Source organism: Parasteatoda tepidariorum, chromosome 9 (assembly GCF_043381705.1).
Source record: "Parasteatoda tepidariorum isolate YZ-2023 chromosome 9, CAS_Ptep_4.0, whole genome shotgun sequence".
In the NCBI taxonomy this organism is placed as follows: Eukaryota; Metazoa; Arthropoda; class Arachnida; order Araneae; family Theridiidae; genus Parasteatoda; species Parasteatoda tepidariorum.
Genome location: NC_092212.1, coordinates 35916592 through 35942047, shown reverse-complemented (window position 1 = coordinate 35942047; position 25456 = coordinate 35916592). Strand labels below are relative to the sequence as shown.

Sequence of the window (25456 nt, the reverse complement as noted above, 5' to 3'; positions counted from 1 at the left end):
CAATTATGAGACTCTATCTCAGCAATTATTAACATTTTCCAATTTATTGTTCTTCATGAAATTAAATGCTTTGGGCAGCTTAGATTGCTTATAAAACTGTTCTATTTTATTTTAATTATTTTATTTATTTTTTAGTTACTTTTATATTTTTTATATATTTTTAATAAGCACTTAAATTGTTTTTTTAATATTTATTTCAAGTATTTGAATTTCAGAACAATATAAAAATCAATTTTTTAAAATACATTAATTTTTTCATTTAAAATTTACAAATTATAAATCTTTAAAAAAAATGTGTTCAGATTTTTCTGGCACAGAGACAGAATGTTATTATTTATCATAACAATTTATGAAAATCAAATGAAAAAAATAGAGACCAGTGATGTGTCCAATGTCAAAGTTCACCCTGACATCTGTTTGGTACAGTGATTGATCTTTCCATCTTTATGTCTTTGTTTGAGTATACGCAAGCAAAGGAGAGGATACAAGCATCTATATTCATTGTCTACGAAGTACTTCGATTGGTTTAAATAAATTATCAAACTGAGCATGCGCGTTATTAAAATTCTGCCAAGCAAAAATGCTAAAAGCGCCATTCTAGTAAACCTGACAAAACGATTAAGCGATAACGATGAAAACGATGATGTAATCGACCAATCAAATGCCTCTATTTATTAAAAAGGCGGTCAGCCAAGCAACAGCCATTACTGAACTCAATCAAAACAACAATTAAGATTAGAATGGATTTTAAATATATTTGAAATTAAATAAGAACCAATAAATGATAAATATTAATCCTTTTCGGGGAGTTTTTAATATTATATATAGTTTTGTTTTTAAAATGGCATCATTTAGCAATAAGAAACAAAAAACAGAAAAGAAAAAACCTAAATAGAGTCTCCTCTTCTTTCATTCAATGCAATGGCGATTGAAAATAAGGAAAAGGTATCTCTTTATTCTGAATTAATGTATTTTTATTTCCTTAATCAATAATTGAAAGAGTTAGTTTTGTTTTATTTTTAAAAAAAATTGCTTAAATTATCTTTAGGAAACTCTAAATGCCACATCTGAATTTAGTATGGTAATAAACAATTATCTTGACAGCTGATTTTCGATGTTAAGCATGAACCATATGTTTGTGATGTTAATATTAACGAAAAATAATTTTAATTACATAGTTCATGTTGTTTATAACTTTACATTGATCAGTAGTAGTTCATCGATTAATATATAAGGGTATTAATTATCTTTCGTACATCTCATCTACATTTTTCATCTACCATAGTTATTGTTCCACTTAATTGTTGATAGATTATTTTTAAAGATAATTTTTTTTTTTTTAAGATCTTCTTTTAATTTTTTTTGTAGTTCATGATTTTTAATCCATGATTGAACGTGATAAATTAAAAGAGAAATAAATCAATGAGTTTGAAACTTGTCATAGCGTCTTGCATATTTTGAATAAAATTATCAAGTGTAAGTGTTAATTACTTTGATGTTTAAAAAAAGAATGTAAATAAGGCATAATATTTCTCTTATTTTACATCTTTATTATATTTTATAATTATAAAATTATCGGAAAAATACTTCATTCGTTTGATAGAATATGACTTTGTTTTTTAAATGAAAATTAAAAATAATTTAAGAATTTTCGTTTTGTCTGGGTCTTTATTTGAAGGAATTTATATGTAGAATGTATTTATGTTTGGGAAAAGATTAGCTCGTCAATTTGGCACTAATTTCCTTAGCTTAAAATACTTACTTTTTTTGTGTTACTAAGAACAAAAAATGCTTCTCGTATTTTTTTATTATTCTGTAATGCATTTTTATTTTATTTTAGACATTTGTGTTTAGAAATTTAGATTTAGCATTCTGACATATGTCAGAACTTCAGTTAAAATATAGCTATATATTTTATAAAACATATCTGCTATTTCTTATTGCTTGCATGAATAATGTTTAAACAATATGAGTCCTTTTAAACTTTACTTATTCCTGAAATGAAGCATACTAAAATCATATCTCTTTTTGTGCATATAGGGTTATTTTGAGTGTCTATTTAATTTCTTTAATTATAAAGCAATGGATCTTTCCAGCATTTTAGTTTTTTCCTAGCTCAGCTGTCATGCAAGTTAGTCACCAAGTTTTTGTAGAAACTAAGTAAAACAAAAGTTTGATTCAAACTGATGTCTTAATAGGTTTTATTAGTACCTAATTTCAAGTAAACCTTTTTATATATTCCTTTAGTACCTACTATTTTCTTTCAGGGAGCTGTAAAAAAACTTATTACAACAGTTTCTACCACAAATTATTAAGCATAATATCATTAGTAAATGTTGGATCTACTAACTCACAGGTTAATGTTCACAGTAAACCTCTTCTTAATATTTATGAGTAATTGAATATTGTTTCTAATTTTAGTGAGTTAAAAATAGCAAAACCAGTAAGGCTACCATGAGCATCAATTAGTCCCACGCGACAGCCACATGACGTTGACCAGAACTCCGCAGGGGGTCTACCTTTTTGCATGTAAAATGGCACATGCCTACACGCTGGTCAGGAGACTCCTCGAATGGGTTAATTGAAGGGAGTAATTTTTAGGGCCCATTGAAAATTATAATGCTCTAAAACGTTGTAATTTTGTTAAGAATTTTTTATTTTTTTTTAAGAATTTTGTAATGGGAAGTGTTTCAAGTTTAAAATATTTTTTGTAAAAAACTTATTAACTCTTCTTAAAGAAATTTAAAATTAAAAACTATTCATGATATTGTGATGCCGTTTTTTTTTTCTTCGGAAAAGTGTAAAAGAAAAACAATGCAACTGAAACAGGAAACAACATTTCTTAGAATCCCTACTTGACCCCTCAAGGCTTGCCCCACTCCCCACACATGGCTGGCATAGGCCAGCTAATTGATGCTGGGTTGTCCCTGGTAGCCTAATGATTTGTCAGAGTAGGGTAATTCATTAATACTTAATTTTTGGTAAGTGCCTATAAAAACAAAAATAAATTTAGGAATTAAATTAATTTACTAAATTTATTTATGATGTATCATAAACTCTTTAAAGTTTCTTTATTTCTTATTTCCTTAAACAGTAATGAAATCAACTTTTGTATGATTAAAATGTTTTATTCAATACATATATTTTTTTTATTACAGGTTGATACCTTGACCTGCAATAACTAATGGCTTCCACCAATGTTCATCTTTTAGTTGCTTGGCCTTGTTTTAAATATACATAATGCTTCAACTTTTGTATATTTTTTCTTGATGAGCAATAATCTAACTGCTTAAAAAATATTTTTTCTTAATTTAATTTTGCAAGACAGTTTGATTTTTCAAGATGGTCCAAAAATATCAATCTCCTATTAGGATATATAAATATCCTTTTGAGCTTGTTATGGCTGTAAGTATATTATTCTTGCACTACTATTTTTTTAAATTTCAAGTTTTGTTGTTATGATATTTTATTTTGTGTTATTATTGTTTCTCCCCCCCCCCTTCTAAAGCAGTACCAGTGTACTTCTCTGAAATCATAAAACCACTGTCATTTGTAAAGGGTTGAAAAATTACTATCAGTTGAAACTGTTTGGAGAGTCCCACTGGCATCATTTTTCAGATAATGCTAGTTATATTTATTATATATATAATTTTTCTTTTATCTATTTTCACTTAACACTTTACTTATAGCTGCTACAATAGCAATTTAGTTGTATCCATTCAAAAAGGTTAATTAGAAGAACAAAAAAAAAATTATTATTTCTCCAACAAGTCCAGAAGAACTAAATTTTTAGAAGTAGATTTGTTACGCATCTATTCTCAATTCTTACTTCAATATCTACTCCCATAAACAAAATTTCTCAGGAAACTTGTTCTTTTTTTTTCTTCCAAAAAAAGAAGAAACAGGTTGTGTGTTAGCTGTCTTTGGTACACAACAAGACAAGAAAATGTATTGTAGTGCCCATAAACAGATTTATTATGATTAACTGCAATATTTGTGGTGGAGGGAAGGAAAGAAATCTCAAAATATTTTACTTTTTCTGACTTGCTTTTAAAATTAAGGTATACAGATCATCGACTTCTAAACTGTATGACATTTTCTCTTAATAAATGTTTTCACTTCTAGGATATTTTCATAAGTGAAATATCTTATCTTTAGAAACTATTTATTGGCAAATTTTTCATATTCTGTTTACAGGTTCTAAGATATTTTCATAAGTGAAATAATTTATCTTTAGAAACTGTTTATTGGCAAATTTTTCATATTCAGTTTACAGGATCTATGATATTTTCATAAATGAAATAATTTATCTTTAGAAACTATTTACTGGCAAATTTTTCATATTCAGTTTACAGGAAATAATGTGATTATTTTTGCCAACTTCTTCATTCATCTAACTCTTTAAAACATCTATTCTTCTTAGATGTTTTAAAATAAGCAACTTTTATTAAATAATTTGGCCATTACATTTGTTCTGATATCCATTCAAAAAATATTTCGTCTATTTTGTTTGGATTTATTTATTTATTTATTTTTTTAAATGAGTTTTTTTTTGTTAGTAAAAGGGGACATTAGTGTGATTTTATTGGACATTTACATCATTGATAATTTATTTGCAACACATTGTAAAAAGTTCTTTTTATTTTACAAAATTAAATAAGTGAAAATTATTACTACTATAAAAGTATGTCTGACTGTAAAAGTAAACTGAGAAACACTGCTCCCAATTACACAAAAATAATTATTATGTACATTTCAAAATTGTTCTGCAGTAATAATAATAAAAAAAACCTATTCATCTAATTTAATATATATTTAGAATTTTATTTTGTTATAATGTTTGTGTATTTTTATTTCCAGGCTTATGAAAAACGCTTTCCAACTTGCAAAATGATACCAGTCTTCCTTGGTAGTGATACAACATATGAGTACAACAGCGAGGATGGTGCTGTCTATATTATAGAACGTCGCTGTCGTCTTAATGTTGAAGCTCCTTATCTTTTAAAAAAAGTAGTTGTTTTTTCACTAACTTCCCTGTGTCAGTTGTATACCTTACTTTTGCTCGTTTTATGTCATATTGTAGAAGCTTTCACTTGTGCAGCAAGCTTTACTCTAACATTGTGCCATTATAATTCTTTTTCTTTCTATAATTGAAGAGTTAGTCGCGACATAATGATAAGCCACATTTCCTAAGTATTAAACAGAATGTTTTTGATTAAAAAAAGCCATAATTTCCTTATAAGAAATTTAAGATATTTTCAAATGTGACTATGTAATAAATATTTTTTTTTTCCTAGCAATAATATTTTTCTAACTTAACATTAAGTCAAATAAAGAATTTTTTTATGCAAATTTTTTGTAAATTTAATTAAAAAAACAGTTTAAAATAATCTTGCTGCATGTAAACTTTTTATATATATTGATGCAGTGTTTTCACTACAGCGCGAGAATCTCGCATATTTTTTTCTTTTCTCACAATAAAAAATTATTACCACGAGAAATTCGTGCATTCTATAAATCAATTTCAAAATTCGCCAATTTCTCGCATTTTGAAAAAAACTTCGAATTACGCCATTTAGAATAAAATCCGTTTAACTTTTCTTCCTGGATCTTACATTATTTTCAACATCTGCCCCATTATCTAGCCTCCCTATTTACCAGTATTGTTCAGAAACTTTTCGAACAACAGAACACAACCACGGAACCCCTTTCAGAACACATTTCTCTGCAACCACGTGTTTACCGTAGGTAAGGTTTCTTCATGTAAGACGTTCAAATTTTTTATGCACTTATGTAAGATGGACAAATACCTTGTAAAGGCAAAATCTTCTATGATGATGCACCAAAAATATTCAATGCTTTAAAAAATAGAAGACGTTAAAATTGTATTATAATTAAAGAAATGATTTTTTTTCAAGAGTTTTTGTGTTTTTTTAGTTTTTAGAAATCTCACTTAACTTTTTGAAATCTCACCCTGTTTTTGAGAAAGGGTGAGAAATTCTCACCCCTTTTTTTTCTATGATGAAAACACTGATTGATGATACCAAAAAATTCCAAAAGTAATAAGTATACAGTGTGTAAACCTATCAGATGACTGGATCATATAAATCTGCTCTTAAGAGTATTTTCAGAATGATGTATGATATCAAGAATTATTTTCTAAAATCAATTGTGTAGTCAGCATACAGTTAAAATTAAAAATAGGCATAATTTTCCCTTAAATACTTAAATGTAAAATTTTCTCTTAATTTTGAATTTTTATTGCACAATAAATTATTTTAATCTTTTAGTCAAAATCTTCTAAATTTTAGAAAATATTTAAGAAAAGGAAAATTATTTTCTAAATAAATGTTTGTACTTAAAACTCTTGGTTGTGATTAATAATCTACACAGTAAAATTTGATTAAGCATTCAAGAATATATCCCACATTGGCATATTTTACTATATTTTTCCTTTTTTAAGGTGCAGAAAGTATAATTTTTGTTATTAACTAGTCATAAAGTTTTAATTATAAGTTATTTTGATTAATAGATATTTGTTAAAATTTTTATAGATTTTGAGTATTACCTGTGTGTTATATAATTACATAGCATTTTACTTACATATTATTTAATCTATTAGATTTTATTACGTTAGTATGGTAGTTTTGGGTTCTTAAACTTTTGTACAAGTGTTTTTGCTGTATGTCTATAAGAAAGTTTTTTAACTTCTTTTTTATTTGTCAAGATTTCTTTTTCTGCTATGCAATATTTTGAGATTGTATTTAAATCTTTTTTACTCAAGTCATATTCTTCTTCTATATAAAGGTTTTGTATTTATAATTGAATATAAGGTATAGTTGTCGTTAGAAAAATATTTTGATCTCAAGAGAAATTGTTTAATATTTGCAACTGTAATAATATTTATAGACTTAAGTTTAAACTAAGTATGATTTCTTTTCTATTTTTAGATAATTGGAGTAGATGTTGTGTATTTTATCCAAAAGAATACTCTTGATCGGCGTGCAAGAACATTGAAAATTGAGGCGTATAATGAAAGTTTTGCTAATAGAGTTGTAATTAATGAAACTTGCCTATATTCTGTAAGTGGTTTTTTACCTTTTTTTCTAATAATGTATTAATAAATTTATAAATTACATTGTTAATTTAATTTAGTTTGTCTTCTTTCCTTTTACAGGAATAAACATAATGTCAACTTTGTTAAAGTTTTTTTTTTCATTATTTATTCTGTTATTTAAGTTTAGTTGAGGACATTAATGTAGAGCTGAATTTGATATAATTTTCACGCTTTAGTTTTTATTCTTCAGTATTATTACTTCTAAAGTTTGGAAATTTTGTAAATGTTTGACAAAATATTAATTTTGTCTGCTTTGTGTTATTATTTTAGAATATTTGCATTAAATTGTATTTTTTGTTTGCCTTTTTTCCTTTAAATAAGATTAAATTATTTAAGCAGATAAACATATTTTAAGCTATCATGTTATAATAGTATGTTATTTTCATATGCTCTCATAGAATTTATTGAAGAACTAGGATGCATTAAAGATAATATGAATGATTTTGTTCAATATTGTGAATTGAAAGATTATTTTAAATATAATTCATTCTTAAAAGCATTTTTATCTGTAGCATATGATGAAATTTAGCAGAAAATTATTTCATAATATTATTTGAACTATTGAGTACATTTTGTAGTAATATTCTAATATAATTTGATTGTTTTTTTTTATTTGAATTCGTAATTGATTTATCCAATTATTCCTTTTGCTTTTTATTTAATGCCCTAGTTGAAGTTTTTGTTTAATTTTTTTATATTAACATTAAATATCGTGTAAAATATAATATTTTTCTTAAATTTTAATTTGCTGTATTTTTTGAACTAAATAAATGAAATAATGATACTTATTAATTCTAGGATACACGGAAACATAAAAAAAAAAAACTGACAAAATCAAAAATTATTCAATATTTGACTTAAAAAAATTTTTCCTTCAAATTTGTTTACTAAAATATTTACTGAATTCAAATGCATGAACAAATTAATAACTAGACAATTTCAATACTTTTCTTCTGGACATAGTAAAAAATTACTTTTGAGCTTAGCATATAAAAAGGGAGTCCTTATCATTTGAACTTATAACAAAAGTTTTTATAAATGAAAGATGTAGAACAAAATAACTAAATTAAATCAAATGGATATTAAATTTTTTTTCGTTGGCATGTGATGTATGTTTAGAATTGCACTTAAAAAGGATATAAGGTATTAATGGGTTAATTAAAAAGTGTTCAGTAGATGTATATTTATAAAAAATTAGTATTAATTCCCAAAATCACAAAATTATTTGACACATGTCTTTTTTGCTTTTATATTTCTACTGAAATCGCTTAGATGCAAATTTTAATGGTTATTTATCATTAAAATTTCTATGCTGACAAAACATGCTTGATTACTACCATAAAAAATTGTTTTTATCTGTTTGGGGGAATTTGTAGAATATTTATGTTTATATTCTGCAAATAAAATATTTACAAGTTTAAAAAAAATTTTTTTTTCAAATTTAATATCAATCTATTTATTAAAGTTTTTCTATGTTGATCAAGTATTGTATGGAATAATAATAACATATTAATTCTTTATTTTAGGCTGTTCATTTCACTATAGGAAGCCAATTTTTATTAATAAAATGTAGAAGAGAAAAATAATTTTATCTTTGAAAGTATTCGCTTAAAAAAGCAATTTAGAAAATTTAAATAATTTTACTGTAGTATTTATCTTTAAAAAATTAATTATGTTTTAGAGTTCTTTAATATATATATTTTTTAATATCAGTAAATTGTATAGCAAATTAGTTTTTCTTTTTAAGTGTGTGTTTACTACAAAATCAAATTAAACACATAAAATATTATTTTACGCTTTTTTTTTCCTACTTAGGTTCATCCTGAGGATTCTGATTGGACTTGTTTTGAACAATCAGCAAGCTTAGATGTGAAGTCTTTTTTTGGCTTTGAAAATGCTGTAGAAAAATTAGCTATGAAGCAATATTCTCTTAACATAAAAAAGGTAGCTATAACATAAAAGTGGTAGTTTATGCTTTAAATGTTTTAAATTAATTATTCAGCTGTATTCTTGCAGAAAAATTAGTTTATTTTTCATTTCTTATGATTTTTCTAAAAGTACATTGCAATCGGGAAACTGGAACTTCTATTTTTGTAAAATTTATTATTTAGTGCATAAAATAAATTGTACAATTTTCTCTTTTAAAAAAGTTGTTTGATGCTTGTAAATTTTTTATACATATCTCTTTTTTTATGTAATTTTAAGGGAAAAGAAATCATAGAATATTTCATCGATGAACTAGAGAAGGAGGGAGTAACCTATATTCCACCCTTTAAAGATAAAGAAGGTGCTCCTGCTGTTGAAATAACAGAAACTGAAGGTGCTTGTGCTGTAAACAACACATCTAGAAATAATAGTCTTACTCAATCACATGTCTCTACAACTGTTGCATTATCCCCAGAAGCTCACCAAACTGCAGGTTATTATTCTCTTGAATTGTATTCCTATTTATGTATGTTTGAGGATAATTATTTAACAATCTTTAAATATAATTGTGTTTTTATGTGTAAATTAATCAATAAGGTTAAATATATTTCACTTTTTTCTCTTTGTCACTCTTCTTTAATTTAATTTTTCAGACATAATTAGGTTTTTTTCCTCAATCAAAGTGAATTGGGTTTTTCTTAATTTAAATCTATGAAAATTGTTTCTTAATTTATTTATACTAAACTAAAGTTATGTTATATGTTTTATTTTTCACTGTTTTACTTTTTCTCGTTTGCCAGTTTTTTGCAGTAATGTTTCACATTGTATCCTTGCTATTTTTAACCCAACTCAGAAAAAAGAAATTTAATGATGTTGCAAATGTCTAAAGAAATTTTTAAAAAAATCTTTATTTATTAACTAGGGGACAATCAAGAATGAAATTAGATCAATTTAAATTCCTTTCATCAGGGGGGAGATTTTTCCGCTTTTTAGCGGATTTCTGCTTTGTGTCTCGAGTATCCGCCTTTTTATCAAAAACTGCGATGATCTAAAAATTTCTCTTTTTTTAAAAAAAAAAAAATTAAATAAAGATTTCGCTTTTTTGAAAAATTTAGCCATTGAAATAAAATAATTATATTTATTTCTGATCAGGGTTTAAGCTGAGTCTAAAAATTCATTAGCAAAAAAGCTAAAATCTGAAAAAAAGTTTTAGCAAAATGCTAAAATGCCATTAGGCTTATAAAATTACTTTATATCAAACAAGTACTGTAAGTTATCTGACAAAGAATAGCTTAATGTACTAGAATATCAAAAAGAATACCTATAACAAACAAAAAAACACATTTATTATTTATCAAAACATTTTGGTTTATAATTAACAATCTTCCTTTCTTTCATGTTTGCCCATTTTACAAATGCTTCTTGAAAGTTAAATGCACTTTCAGGGCCCTCAATATTAATCATTAACAAATTGTTTACATGGTTGATTAACAACCTGTTTCGAATATTAGTTTTAATCAAATTAAGGCAGCTAAAGCCCCTTTCACAGTCAACAGTGTGCATTGGTATTGTTGCACAATACTCTATAACAGAAGTTATTAATGGGTACTGTTCAGACACATCATTGGTATATAAAAATAAAAGTAATTCATTAAATGACATGTTTTTACATCGTTGCATTAAGATGTGTTTAAATAATCCCCATTCACAAAGTAATTCAGTTTCTGTAAACTGAAAATCTTTTCTGGGAGATTCCGAAAACAAATTGAAAATGCAACGGATTTCCTTTACACCATAATGCTGTAATTCTTCCGAACTATGGGGCATCCTGCTAGGTATAAATATATTGAACATTTCGATTTTATCCAAATCTCCCAATCTATCAGTAATATTTTCAATGATACAGTTTAAAAAATTGTGCATCAAATTACGGAATCTTTCCCTCTGTTTCAGTCCATCTAAAATTATATGGCCCTGAAACTCAAATTTTTCACTTTCCTTCTTAGGCACATCATCTAAAAAACTCATATAATGAGTGCCGGTGCCATTTTTTATTTCTTCTAAACTTGAAATACAAGCCTTCACACTTGATTGAACATATTCAAAATTTAAATTAGATTTTTGAAATATGAGGCTTAATTTATTAATGTTGAACATGATATCATTCATGATGGCAGTGGTTGCTAAAAACAAAAAAGTAGTTATATTTTTTAACAACCCTTGAGCAACAGGACGTTTGTCTTCCATTAAAACACTAACAAGAGCTTGCCAGTTGCAATCCAGAGCTGTAACTGAATTCCCCAAAGACAACCACCGAGTTGTTGATAACTTTATGAATTTCCTTGATTTTTGTTTAATGGAATTTGGTAAAATCCTTTAGCAAAAATGCAAAAATGCTTTGTTGAATTTTAGCATTTTTGAGGGGTCTTTTCGCATTTTGCGAAAAAAGCTACCGTAGCGGAAACCCTGTTTCTGATTTTCAAAGATAAACAGAAAATTCAACCTACCTATCTGTCAACCCTTCCACATTTTAGCTATTTTCACCTCTTTTACGCACAGAAGATACGATTTTCCTCATTTTTACCCGCCCGCCAGATAGTTCGTATTTTCGTACTTTTACAAGCTTTTGCAAGTACAAGCTTTTTAAAAGTCTCAAGCCCGAAATTTGCTAACATTTCGATTCTTATTCACGCGATTTGAATATACTACAATATGATTCTTATTTACGAGATTTAAAAATCCAATATCACTATTTATATTTACGCATTTTTGAAAACCTATGTAACGATTCATATTCACACGAGTTTAAAATCAATTATCGCGATTCTTGTAAGAAGTAGGTTTTTTAAAATTAGTTACTATAAATGTGACTGTTTTTCTATCAACAATTATTAGCATATATAGGCATATTCAAAACTTACATTCTGTGCTTGCAAAGAAGAATGCGATAAAGGCAGGTAAAGAAAGAAAAAATAGGATTTGTGAAAAGATGTTTGAAGATGGGCTAACGACTAAATTAATCTCCAATCTGTTTCCCCTCAATCACAAGCTGCATTATGAGAAATTTGACCTTGTTAAAGAATTTTTTGCTGGTTTTGTAAAATATAAAGCGTTTACAACAAATTAAGCAAAAAAAAGATATAGCAAACAAAAGCAATCACTTAAAAAATTATTCAATTTTTTGTGGAAAAAGAGTTTTTTAACTCAGCACCGAAATTTAAGAAATAATGCTGCTGTTATTTATGATATAAAATGCAAAATTCTTATGATATGAAAAATAATTATTTAAACAGTTGCTGATTATCATGTAATTTTTAGAACTAAAATAGCAATTTTTGTTGTTTGTTATCTTAAATTGTCAGGAATTTATTATTAAACGATTGCACACAAGTAAAATTTACTCATGGGGAAATTCAGCTTTTTTGCCTTTTGGCCAATCTTATCCCTGTTTCATAAAAATCCGAACCTTATTAAAACAAACTGAAAAAAAAAGGACTATTCTAAAAAATTTGAGCTTCAAACTGACCCTTCATGATACTCTTGATTCTTATGCATTAAAAATATACTATTTTCTTAATTCCAGAATTCATGCATATTTGTGTTTTAACATCTCATAAGGTCACTTTCATATATATGAGAATGTGCTTGCTTTTTTGTGTGAAGTGTATTTTTCAATTGTTTTAATTTGTAATTGTGCAAAGTGTATTTTACAATTGTAAAATAATTTCTGTAAAAATTCCATTTTGATTTTGTGTTTACAGAAGCCAACTTTAAAATTGAATCTGAATATATCAAGCGATGTCTTGGAGAATTAACACCTTTTCAAGAATCCTGTCTTGTACAGTTGAAAAAATGGATTGCTGAAGCTCATCAAGGAAAGGTTAGTTATTATATTTATCAATGATTTTCTATCATTTATATATTCCTACTATTTTAACATTTAATATATATCTGTGATTTGTTTACAGTAAATGTAATCATATATATATATATTTTTTTTTTTTTGCTTATTCAGGTTTTACTAAACACTATTTTATGCATTGGTGTTATAAGTTAGTAAAATTTTTAAAAAATTTTTCTACTTATATTTTAGGTTCCATCAGATCAAACGTTGATGCGGTTTCTGAAAGCTCAAGATTATAATTTAGAGAAGGCGCGTGAAATGCTGTGTCATTCCTTGGTGTGGCGTAAAAAGTATCAAGTGGATAGAATATTATCAGCATATGACCCCCCTCCAGTGATTAAACAGTTTTTTCCTGGTGGTTGGCATCATTTCGATAAAGGTATTCTTTAGCAATTTAGCTTATTTTATTTCTTTTCAAACTTATTTCTTGTAACAAAATACATTAATAATCTGGTTTATTATTTATAATTGAGGTAGTTTTTTAAAATTATTCTTCTAATTTAATAATTTATTTTCTAGATGGTCGACCAATGTATATTTTGAGACTTGGTCAAATGGATGTCAAAGGATTTATCAAGTCCATAGGAGAGGAAGGATTGATGAAAGTGGTAAGTTTATCATAAGAAATTAATTATCTCAATATTTTATCTCGTAATATTATTGATTTTAGTTAATTATACTAAAAGATAAGTGTTTAATTTTTTTGAGCTTTTATATATATATATATGTAACATAAAAAGCTTCAACTAATTTTTTATGTTATTCCTATTCTGTAAATCCTTTTCTTATTCAAAACGAAACGCTTTCTCACACTTTTAATTTCACATCCTGTCCTTTAATCTATTTTTGGTTTAAGTATGCATTAATTAAAAGTAAGACATTTTCCCTTTGCTCTTTGTGGGAATCACACGACCTATTTAATAAACCATTTACATTTACTAAGATTTTCCTTGTTCCCTGAAACGAGACATTTTAAGGATTTTCTTTGCAAGATTTTCCCTAATTTTAATTTGAGCAGCACGATGATTTTGTCACACTCTCTCTCTTCTCATCATCACATAATGATTAAATAAAATAAATTTGCTGTTTTTAAAATCCTGTGCCTGTTTGTTCTGCTCTCAGGACTGCCACCCTTTCACACATATATATATATGTGTGTGTTTATATATATATATATATATATATATATATATGATTTTATAGTACTTTATTTTAGTTTAAAAGTAAACATAGTAGATTAAAATGAATATTTAAAAAATGTTACTAAAATCATTTTTTTCAACAAATATTTTTAAAAAAGATGTTTGAAAAGAATTAAAAAAGACAACTGGACTTTTTTGTTCATCTTATAAATATAAATAAATGTTACAATTAATTTTTGTGTATAAATAATTTGCCTAAGCTACTACCTTCCAATTTAAACTGTCCAATTAAAACACTGGATTTTATAAATTGTTACTCGACTTCTTCTTTAATTTCGATTGCTACATATCAAATAATTAAGTGTTTAAAAAATTTCTGATCATAATCAAATAATAATTTTTTAAATGAATTAAAGATGTCAAGGCAATTTTTTTTTTAAAATTACTTAACTAGTTTGATTTGATTTTAGTAAGATAAATGCATGAGATTGCTGTTAATTCTCTTGCTTTAATATGGGCTTCTTATGTTTTGACACATTGCATTTAAAATATAGTTTTAAAATATAGTTTTAAAATATATTTAATATACTTTAAAATATAGTTAGCAATATAGTTTTAAAGAATTTTACAATAAGTTTTATTATCCCAGATGAACAAATTACAGTTACATTTTTTTCTTTTTATTTATGAGTGCCTATTTTAAATATGAGACTTTTAATACTATTGTAAGTATTGTATTGTATCTCAAATCAAAGTAAAGTATTTATGTTTAGAATTGGATTAATTTATAAATAATTTTTTGAATTACAAAAATGGACAAATCATTAGTTTACACAAGTGCTAATAAATTAAAATAAATGGGAGTTTGTATATTTTACTAAAGTTTAAAGGTACATTTTTATCATTAATGATAGTAGCTTTTTTTTTTAACTTTATATACCTTTATCACACTTTTTATTATTATTCAATACTACTCTACTTAGAACTTGTCTTTAAAATAATATTGCTTATCACACATACATATTATTTTTTCAGACCCTTCATGTATGTGAAGAAGGTTTGAAAAGAGTTGAAGAAGCTACTCGTGCTACTGGTAAACCTGTCAGGTAATAAATTGATATTTGCTGAGTAATATGAAATATTTTAGTAAAATTGACTTTGACTTTTTTTTTTCTCAATAAAATGCTCTAAAAACTCATATAAATCTACTTACTATTTTTCTCTGATGTGGTTACTTTTCTCTTCGTTTTATTTAGTCCAGTAAAATTCGACTCTTTCGATGGAAAAATTAATATCCAAGTTATTTTTTCCACAGGAAGCTTTTTTATGTTGTTATAAATGACACCTGTGAATTCCCTACTATGACTTCCTTTCCCCCACCCCAAAGAAATGGGGGTGATTTGAGAGAACTAAATCTTTAGATAGGAAAGTGAGGCATATTTTCGGATCTATTTTTTCATGCTGAATGGAATGAGACCAATTAGACAAATAGTTTAAAAGTAATGAGGGTTTTATGTACAAAAAAGTAAATTTTTTTTATTTGTATCTGTTTACATGTCTGATATTGCTATTTAAACAAGCGAGATATTACTACTGTCTATTTCTTTATGTTGAATTAAATGAAACTATTCATTAGTCAATCGAACAAATAGCTCCCAAATTGCAGGAACTTTCATATATATAAAGTACTTATTTTGACTTGTCTTAAGTGTACACTTTACATTGCTTTTCAGGAACTATATGAATATGCAAGGTATATTTTCCAATGTGATTTTTCATGTTGAATTAAATGAAATCGATCCGGAGACAATTGAACTAATAGTTTAGAAGTTATATGCATTTTATGTACAAGAAGTGCAATTTTGTACTTGCACTTATTTAGGCATCTTACATAGCTATATGAACAAGTCCGGTATAGTGTCCTGTGTATTTTTCTCATTTAAGTGAATGAGATCAAACACAAATCAAAAGGATCCATATATAAAAAGTAAAAATTATTATTTTTTTGCATAAAAAGTATTATTTTAGAATTGCACTTATTACGAAGAAAACCCTTATAACTTCAAAGCTACTTATCCTATTAATTTGAAATTTATCTCACTTAATTCAGTATAAAAACTTTTATTGAAAAATGTACCTCACATGTTCGGATAGCCCATAGATAGCAGAATAAAAATAATTCTTGGAAAATTAATTATTAATTGACTATTTCATGGTAAAAATAATGCTTTTCATAGATGAAAACTCTTGCAATTTTTAAACTATTTGTGTTGTTCTCTCGTGTATAGCCTCATTCTATTCAAAGTAAAAAAGTACATCAGAAACAATTTCTCACTTGTTCAGATAAATTTATCTAATTCTATTCAGCAACAAAAATATATTGAAAATAATGCCTCACTTTCTTATATAGACTAAATTCAATTCTCCACCTCAAAAAACCCTATTTCATTCAAGAAAGCTAGAAGTATAAAGAGTAGAGTGTAGAGGTATTTGCAGGCAGGCATTTATCAAATCAAAGCTATCATTCGTATCAAAGCTTTTTGTCAAAAAATATCTTGTTTATTAATTTTTATTAAGAAACTATATTTTTTTGCTATAATTATTGAACTAATTTTCATTTAATCACTTTTAGGGCTCCTTTTATCTTCTCTCTCTTTGTACTACTATTAAGTATATTTATTAATAGAACAATATATAATTGCTTAATTAACTGATTGTGAAATATTTTCTCCATCTGTAACAATTCTTTTCTTTTTATTATTTTTTTTCCTTCCTTTTTTACACTTTGTATCCAACCTCACAGAATATGATGTGTGTTTTAAATAAGTTTCTTGGTTTATTTTAAATGAAGATTTTTTTTTTTTTAGATTCACTTAAATTTATGTTAAATTTTGATCCAATTTTAATTTAGTTTCATTTTACCTAGCTAGATGGAGATATTTACTGATAAAAAGTTTATGTAAGGTTTTTATCTAATTTTTAAATGATTAATATTTTAATGAATGACAAAAAATGGTATTTTATTAATATGTGGATGATACCTCAATAGTTAAGGAATAACCTAATTGTAGTTATCTTTTAAGAAATTTAATTTCAATATTGGTTGATAATTAGCTGCATGCAAATTTTTCATTGCTAGTGGGCTGCGCCCCCTGCTAGCTAATGCTCGCCAACCCCTGAAAATTGCTACGCAATCTTATATGGTTTGCTTCGCAAACCAAGCTGGTTTCGCACGCTACTAATTTAGGTGCATTGTAAATGCACAAAATTCTAAGAATTCAAAGCAATCATTCAAATCCATATAACAACTTTGTTTAAAAAAAAAAAATTAGTATTATAGGAAAGCGTTTCTCTGTATGACATAAAATCATAATGGTCTGACACCGTTTTCCATTGTTGTTGTCGGCGCATTTTTATTGGCCGGAAAATCACGTGGTAGGATCACATGGTTTTTTATTTAATTTTGATTTGACAATTTATTTCGAACCTTATCTTATGTTACTATTATAGCTTAGTACATGAAAAATGGATTTCTTTACATAGTATTCCTTTTATAATTTCTTTTAGCATTTTATTCAATTTTTAATTAATTTAAAATTTTGCTTTGATTTTTAATTTTTCCCTCATTTTTCAATTGTAGTACTTTAAATCTCATCCTTGATTAACCCTTTCATCCCCACTTTTGCAGCATTAAAATTTAAGTATGAAAAGCAGTTTATGTTGATGCTGACATATTAAAATAAGTATACTATAAGTTTAAAGTTATCCACTTTTCCCATTTTCCCTGAAATCTCCTGGGACAATGTGCCCCAATTGTCTTGAATATTGTAAAAATACATATATATTGCATGGGAATAAATAATTAAAATAATATAAATGCATCAAATTATTTATTCTTACCAGAATTTGTCGTCATTAAATAATCAAAACAAAAACTAAAATTTTGTCTTATAATATTTTTAACACTAATGGGATGTATTGTCCCTCTTGTAAGTACGATTGGGATATGTTGTCCCAATGGTAAGTCCGATTGGAACAATGTAGCCTACAAAACAAAATGTGTTAAAATTTCTCAAATCTGATAATAAATAGCTACAATTATTACTTAATAAGAACAAACATAACTATTTTACTCAAAATAATGTAAAAATATAGTTGTGTTTACCTGAAAATTCAGAAAATATGTTAATTAAAATGAGATTGACTGGCGTGCTCGCAAACAGAAGTCCGCCATTTTGAATATGAAAGTGTTTCCAAGTTACTTTAGTCATATTTTTACTCCCTAATGCCTAAAAAGTCCTGAAAACATAAAAAACCATGCAAAATTGGGATCTGTTTATCCATAAAGGAATAAAGTTTAGTTTTTAGGACGTATATATCCCAGTCGGGTCGAAAGGGTTAAATTGTATTATGCTACATATATCTAATAATGCTTTTTTTGAGACTACTTACTTTTCAGAAACAATTTTAAATTTTTTTGTTGTTGTCTATTTGCAGTTTTTAATTATTATTTATCCTTTTTAGTGCCTGGACTTGCTTGCTTGATTTAGAAGGCCTTAACATGCGCCATTTGTGGCGGCCTGGTGTCAAGGCACTTTTACATATTATTGAAATTGTAGAAGCCAATTATCCTGAAACCATGGGAAGAGTTTTGATTGTTCGTGCTCCTCGTGTTTTCCCTATCCTTTGGACTCTGGTTAGCACCTTCATTAACGATACAACTCGTTCTAAGTTTATATTTTATGCAGGAAGTAATTATCAAGGACCAGGTGGATTGCTGGATTATGTTGAGAAAAAGTACCTTCCAGATTTCCTTGCTGGAGACAGTCAGGTATGTTATTGCAATTATTTTTACTATATTATTGCAGGTACAGTAGATCCTTAATTATATGAAAATGTTTCATTCAAATGCTTCTTGTCAGACTTTGTTTTTCATCTTTAAGCTTATACTAAGATTCTTATTTTTTCCTTTTTCAGTGTAATGCTGTTATAATTCAGAATCTCAAAAAGGTTCTCTTTCTTAAATTTGGTATTTTTATTCTTTCTTTGAATAATTCTGTTCCAGGGCACAAAATTAATAATTTAACAAATCAGCTTAAAGAGTCTTCAAAATGAATGTGTTAAGAAATTTTTTGTAAACAGCTTTTAAAAATGTTTACAGTGACCTTAAAGTAAAATAAACTTATTTATTTTTTTTAATTTTCTTTTTGCTATAGTTTTTTTTAAAAATTTAATATATGATCTTAATAAAGGTGCAGACTTAGTTCGATTATTGCCATTAATTATTTTGTTAATTTCTTACATTGAGAAATTTGTATTCTAAAATATATTGTTCTAGAAACTTTTCTAACATCTTATGTCATAATTTAGTTTTTAACTATTTAAATCCATGTGCAAATTATAATTATTTTTGATATAAAGATTATAGATGTAATTTTAAATATAAGTTACTATAATATTAGAAATATAGGAATAATTTTGTAATTCACAAGTGAGAGCTGACTTAAAAGCATGTGTTTCTTTTATTAGACATTCTAATTGTTCTTGTAATTTTAGTCCAATATATCAGAAGGAGGTCTAGTGCCCAAGTCTTTTTACTTGTCAGTGGATTAAAAGTCAGATTAAATAAAATTTTATCATGACTTTTATCATAATTTAGTTTTTAACTAACTTTAGGTAGTTGCATGTGCAAATTATAATTATTTTTGATATAAAGATTATAGATGTAATTTTAAATATTAGTTAATATAATATTAGAAATATAGGAATAATTTTGTAATTCACAAGTGAGAGCTGACTTAAAAGCATGTGTTTCTTTTGTTAGACATTCTAATTGTTCTTGTAATTTTAGTCCAATATATCAGAAGGAGGTCTAGTGCCCAAGTCTTTTTACTTGTCAGTGGATTAAAAGTCAGATTAAATAAAATTTTATCATGTCTTTTATCATAATTTAGTTTTTAACTACCTTTAGGTAGTTGCATGTGCAAATTATAATTATTTTTGATATAAAGATTATAGATGTAATTTTAAATATTAGTTAATATAATTTTAGTAATATAGGAATAATTTTGTAATTAACAAGTGAGAGCTGACTTTGTATTTGTTTCTTTTGTTAGACATTCTAATTGTTCTTGTAATTTTAGTCCAATATATCAGAAGGAGGTCTAGTGCCCAAGTCTTTTTACATGTCAGTGGAAGAATATGAAAAAGAGAAAGCTGAAGGCAATCACCTGTTTGACGATTCCATGTATCAAGTTATAAGCTTAGCCAAAGGACAATTCCATGAAGTAAGCACCTTATTTTTTTAAATATTGTAATGAAGAGCAATTGATAACTTGTACAAGAGACAATAATTGCTATGATTGTTGCAATATTTTTATGGAATTTTGTTTAATTATAAAAGTTTGTAAGTAGAGATGCACAACTTGTATTCTTTGACTAGTCAAAATGCAATCCCTGCTCTCTAGCTAACGACAATTTTATAAAAATTTCTTGACATAGGAAATTCCCTAATTGCCTTTCAAACTAATTTTGCTAAAAATTTAAAAGGCACCAAAATTATAAATTTCTCAAAATATGACAGGACTAATTGAAGGTGTCAAAGATCTTTCAATATTTCAATTCATTTTTAAATAAAATTTTCTTCAATCAAAACATGCTCAATTTAGAGATAATTCTTTATTTTTGTGAATATTTTATGCACATAAATTAGGCGTGAGTAAATCAGACGCATGGAAGCTCATAAAATATTTTAGAGAAATTGCTTTTATAATAATACAACAGAAAGTTATTTCCTAATTATAGAATAATTTATCAGAAACTACATATTGGCTACCCATGTATAAGTTTTTTCTTTTCAAATAAAATTTATGTGTCATATACGTACAGTTATATTCTTTTTATAAACCATAACTAATCTCCTAAAACAATTTTCAATTTTTAATAAAAAAATTATTTGTCTGCCATATTTATATATTGTATAATAAAAAAAATTTAATAGTTTAATAATAAGATTAAAAATTATTGAATTATTAATTCTACACTCTGTCTTAAACAGCATTTTTTTCTTCTATTTACTACTTATATTCTTAATATTTTTTATGAGAATATTTTATAGAATTTACCTTCTTCATGTCAACTTAGATTTCACAACCGTCAGATATCCTTGTGATATTTCTTCCTTTTTTTGTACTTTGTTAAGTACTAGTATTTTCGTACTAGTCTTTAATGTTTATATGCACAAAATTTTTACTTAATTTTTTTTAAATTCTTATTTCACTTTTTTTTAAAAAATTTTTTTAATTTTGCGCACTTACCTAAAATTTTTTTGATGCAGTTGAGCCTATTCTGGTTTTGGCATCCTTTTAATTTACATCCAATCTGCTTAGATAGAATCATCTTTTATTACGCCTTAATCAAATATTAATGCTAAAATTATTTTTTTTTTCATTGTTAAATCTAAGTTGAGTTTACTAATTTTAAAAAAAAATTGTGTTTATTTTTTCAAAAGTTTTAAACATGTTTTCTTTTTTTCCCTCTTGGAAATGAATTTTCTTTATTACCATAGCCTAGAACTATGCTAATGTTTAGCATCATAAATAATAATAAAGTGGTATTATAATATGATCGAAAAAAAGCAATTTTCATTTATTTGTGGTCTTGAAATTCTTTTATTATTATTATTATTTATGTGACAAAATACTTTTTTTTCTTCTTAAAATTTGTTCTCTATTTTTCCTAACAAAAATTACTGCACTATTTATGACCTAAAAAATAATTTGTGTATAAATATTTTTATTGAACCTTCAAATTTCGAATAAAACTGAGTTTATCAATAAAAAAGCAAAGAAGACTTAGAAAGCTGACTTTTATGTATTTAACCAGGTTGTGCTCACCATAACAGACAAAGGCAGTGTTATTTGTTGGGACTTTGATGTTATGAAGGATGGCATTTCATTCGGTGTTTATCGAACTCTGCAACCCCTACCCCTGCCTGAGAAAGAAGTAAACGATGAAGATATACAAGGTTGTGGACATGCTTCTTTGCCATTGGGTATGCTCAATTTAGACGATCCTGTTCAAAGTGTTATTCCTAAAAACTGGACTCTTGGCAAAGATTATTTTATAGTTGAGCCTTTGTTAACTTGCAAAGATGGAGAGAGTGTTCAGGTAGTATTACTTTTTTCTTTTGCTCAATTATATAAAAACATAAATTAACTGTTTATAATTTTAGTTCTACTTAACTTATGTAGAGTCTTATTTCTAAAATTTTATTACTTCTTTTTGTAATATTTTCTATGTGTGATCATAATCTCTACTGCAAATAGTTATTAGCTATCATCAACTTATTAGTAAAAATTCTATTTTTTTGTGTTTTTAAAATAAATTTATAAATATTCTGAGATTTTTTGAATATTTTTAGGAAAAGATGTATATGTAGCATATTGCTTAATCACCATCCCTTATGTATATTCATAAAATCTTTGTTTAAAATAATGAAATAAAATGTATGTACATTTGGGGATGCAATTTAAGCAAAGGAAAAGTAATCATTTTAAAATGTTTTCTAAACACGGTAAAGGATGTAAATAACAAATCCAGTTTGATTTCTCAATGAAACTCTTAGATATATCTATTAATCTTCTTTCAACTCTTCTTTGTAACCTCTGATAGTCAAACAGGTTTTGATGTTTCTACTCTCTGTTTTCTGTTGTTACTCATTAACATTTTTGATTTGACACTCCTAATGTGTATACTTTTTGAAATAGACTTGTGACTAGGATTCTAAAAATATATATACTTAGAGCAGTCATTACAAAACACCTTATATAATTTGTTAAGCTTGCATAATTTAACAGTACGCACTTTGAAAAAACTGTTTTGAAAGTGGTAATTGAAACTTGTATACGAATGAGAAAGATTAAAATTTTTATACTTGTGGGCTCAATGACTTTTTTCTTTCGTAAATAAAAGCGTTAATTGCATATATACATTACTAACTTCGTCCATTACGTGTAAGTTTTATTTTATTTATTAATTTTTGATTAAATAAATGATAAATTTTGAAACAGTTTTGCTTTCATATTTGAAAGTTGTCATTTTGTTAAGAAATAAAATAAAATAATGCTTTTGAAAAATTCTTCTTACAGTGGAAACTGTATGAAGAATAGTTGAGGCAGAAATGCTGTGAACTTTTTAAATAAAACATTAAAAATAAAAAATTCCATCAAACATACTACTTGCGAATTAGGAGAAGTTATGTGTCACTGACTTTACATGCATTTTGTTTCACATAAAAGTCTTTCATTAAAAAAAAAAAGAAATTACACATTGTTTGAAATATGTTAGATGCTGCAAAATCAATACATGTGTTAATGAACAGGGTGGCCACCCACCTGGAAAACCTTGAAAACCTGGAATTATCAGGGAATTTTTTTTATACTGGAAAAAACCTGGAAAAATCAGGGAAATATGGATAAAAACCTGGAAAACCTGGAAATTTTAAAGAAAAGCTGGAAATTTTTTCTTATATATTTTTTTAATTTCACTAATTTAAATTATTTGCTAATTTTCTTAATTTAAATTGTTTCATCCATTATACCCACATTTTTTAGACGGAAATGTATCTCCAAACAGTTAAAATATCATCAACTTACTTTGCTTTCATCAAAATTTGCTCCATTATAACCCTGTTAAACTAGAATACAACATAAAATTCTCCCATGGTTGCTAAGCAAATGTCTTTGATCTCTATGCAGACTATGGGACTGTGCAATTTAGGAAGGGCAAAGATTATGGTGGATGTGGAAGACGGGGTTAGGATTCGGTTTTTGAATTCTGTCCGTGTTCACACAGAATGATTCAAGTTTGTTCGCAATTGGGAGCGGTAATTTTTTTCTATTTTAACAAAATGTTTTTGTATTTTCAACTTTATTAAATTCTCTAAAAATTAGTTGATTATAATTTAATAACAATAGATTTTATAATGCACTCTTTTTCTGAAAGCTTTTGAACTCCCATTCAAAGAAATCTGTAAATTATTTTTTCTCAGCAAACCAACCAATCACACATTTCATTTTAACCTTTTATAGTATATTTTTATTTTGAAAAAAGTTTTTTTTTTAGAACTAACTATATATTAATATCAAATTTTACGGTTTTGTTGGTAAGTATTAGTTTTTGATTCAAAATTTGAATTGTATAGTTATTACAATATGGAAAGTTTGTAAATGCTGCTTGCATTCCAGAGATGATATTTCAAAACTATTCATCTTTTTACCTAAAAAAGCTGACAATGACTAAGGAATATATAGGAAACATATTAAATGATGTATATACATAAAATAGAATTTTTTTTCTTCATATGTGTTTAGTCAGAAGAAGGAAAACAAAACTTAGTGTTTTAGTTCTGCACTGTACAATATTCCAGTTGTTCAAACAAAAACAATTAACTATGCTAAACTAAAAAACTGTGTGTTTAGATTGGAATTCTTTAAATGTTTTAATTTCAAATAAGGAAAAAAAAATCAAAAAAGTATAAATTTAAAGGAATTTTTTTTATTTTTTTTCTTCTATAGAGTATAGAACTGAAAATTAGACAATTTTACAATTCTGACATTTATTTTTTTATGCTGAATCCCTTAAAATAAAAATGTTATTTTAAAATACCATTATTTAAAAATTTGACTTGAGATATTGGTTTAAGGAAAATTTGATCAGTGAATTTCATAAAAAGCTCTGGTAAGATGAAATACAGTATACAGTACAGCTTTATATTGAAATGTAATTAAAGTGATTCACAAAAGTGTTGATACACTTATGACTTTCAATGAAATAAGACTATCCATTAATTAAAATAAATCTTTCAGAATATATATTTAAGGATAAAAAATGTGTTCTAATCTTTACAAAACTGAAATATTTTAAATGACAATATGAAATATTTTGAAAACAAAGGAAAAGTTTATTTTTAAGGAATCAATCATCAAAAAGTGACAAAAACTTTATCCCACAAAAGTCATCATACACTTTTAAAGAAAAAACTCAGTCTATTAGTAAATCTAACTTTTCGTTAAATTAACATTTAGTGGAGTTTCTTTTAACATCTACAATAGCTTTTAAAGGTTGAAAATACGTGTAACTAGTTTTTTTTTTTTCAGGTGAAATTCGTGCAGAATATTTTTTTAAAATTTTTACAGAAACTTTTACAGCACTCAATTGCAAATTTATGAATTTTTCCACAAAATTTATAATTTTAATCTCTGATATGAAGTCCTTCTTTTAAGCATTTTATCACATATTGCACAGTTCAATTGAATACAGTAAACTAATTTAACATATTCATTACTGATTTACCTCTTATGAAGA

At 26.1% G+C, this 25456-nt stretch overlaps 1 protein-coding gene across 3 annotated transcripts in view; it reads left to right on the top strand.

Annotated features, from left to right (window-relative positions):
• Window positions 1-715: 715 nt before the first annotated feature.
• The window catches only part of LOC107437197 (real-time), a 28785-nt gene continuing 4044 nt past the window's right edge, over window positions 716-25456 (top strand). Inside the window, exons 1-13 of one of the 3 annotated variants that reach the window (XM_043041128.2) lie at window positions 716-945; window positions 3159-3405; window positions 4861-5010; window positions 6951-7082; window positions 8933-9061; window positions 9323-9536; window positions 12805-12923; window positions 13137-13326; window positions 13467-13555; window positions 15125-15195; window positions 18614-18920; window positions 20233-20376; window positions 21974-22258. In XM_043041128.2, the coding sequence (XP_042897062.1) occupies window positions 3343-3405; window positions 4861-5010; window positions 6951-7082; window positions 8933-9061; window positions 9323-9536; window positions 12805-12923; window positions 13137-13326; window positions 13467-13555; window positions 15125-15195; window positions 18614-18920; window positions 20233-20376; window positions 21974-22258 (1893 nt within the window). In that variant the 5' untranslated portion in view covers window positions 716-945; window positions 3159-3342. Of the gene's footprint in view, window positions 1237-3158; window positions 3406-4860; window positions 5011-6950; window positions 7083-8932; window positions 9062-9322; window positions 9537-12804; window positions 12924-13136; window positions 13327-13466; window positions 13556-15124; window positions 15196-18613; window positions 18921-20232; window positions 20377-21973; window positions 22259-25456 lie in introns of all 3 variants that reach the window. The other 2 variants (XM_043041129.2, XM_043041130.2) reach the window with 2 other exon arrangements.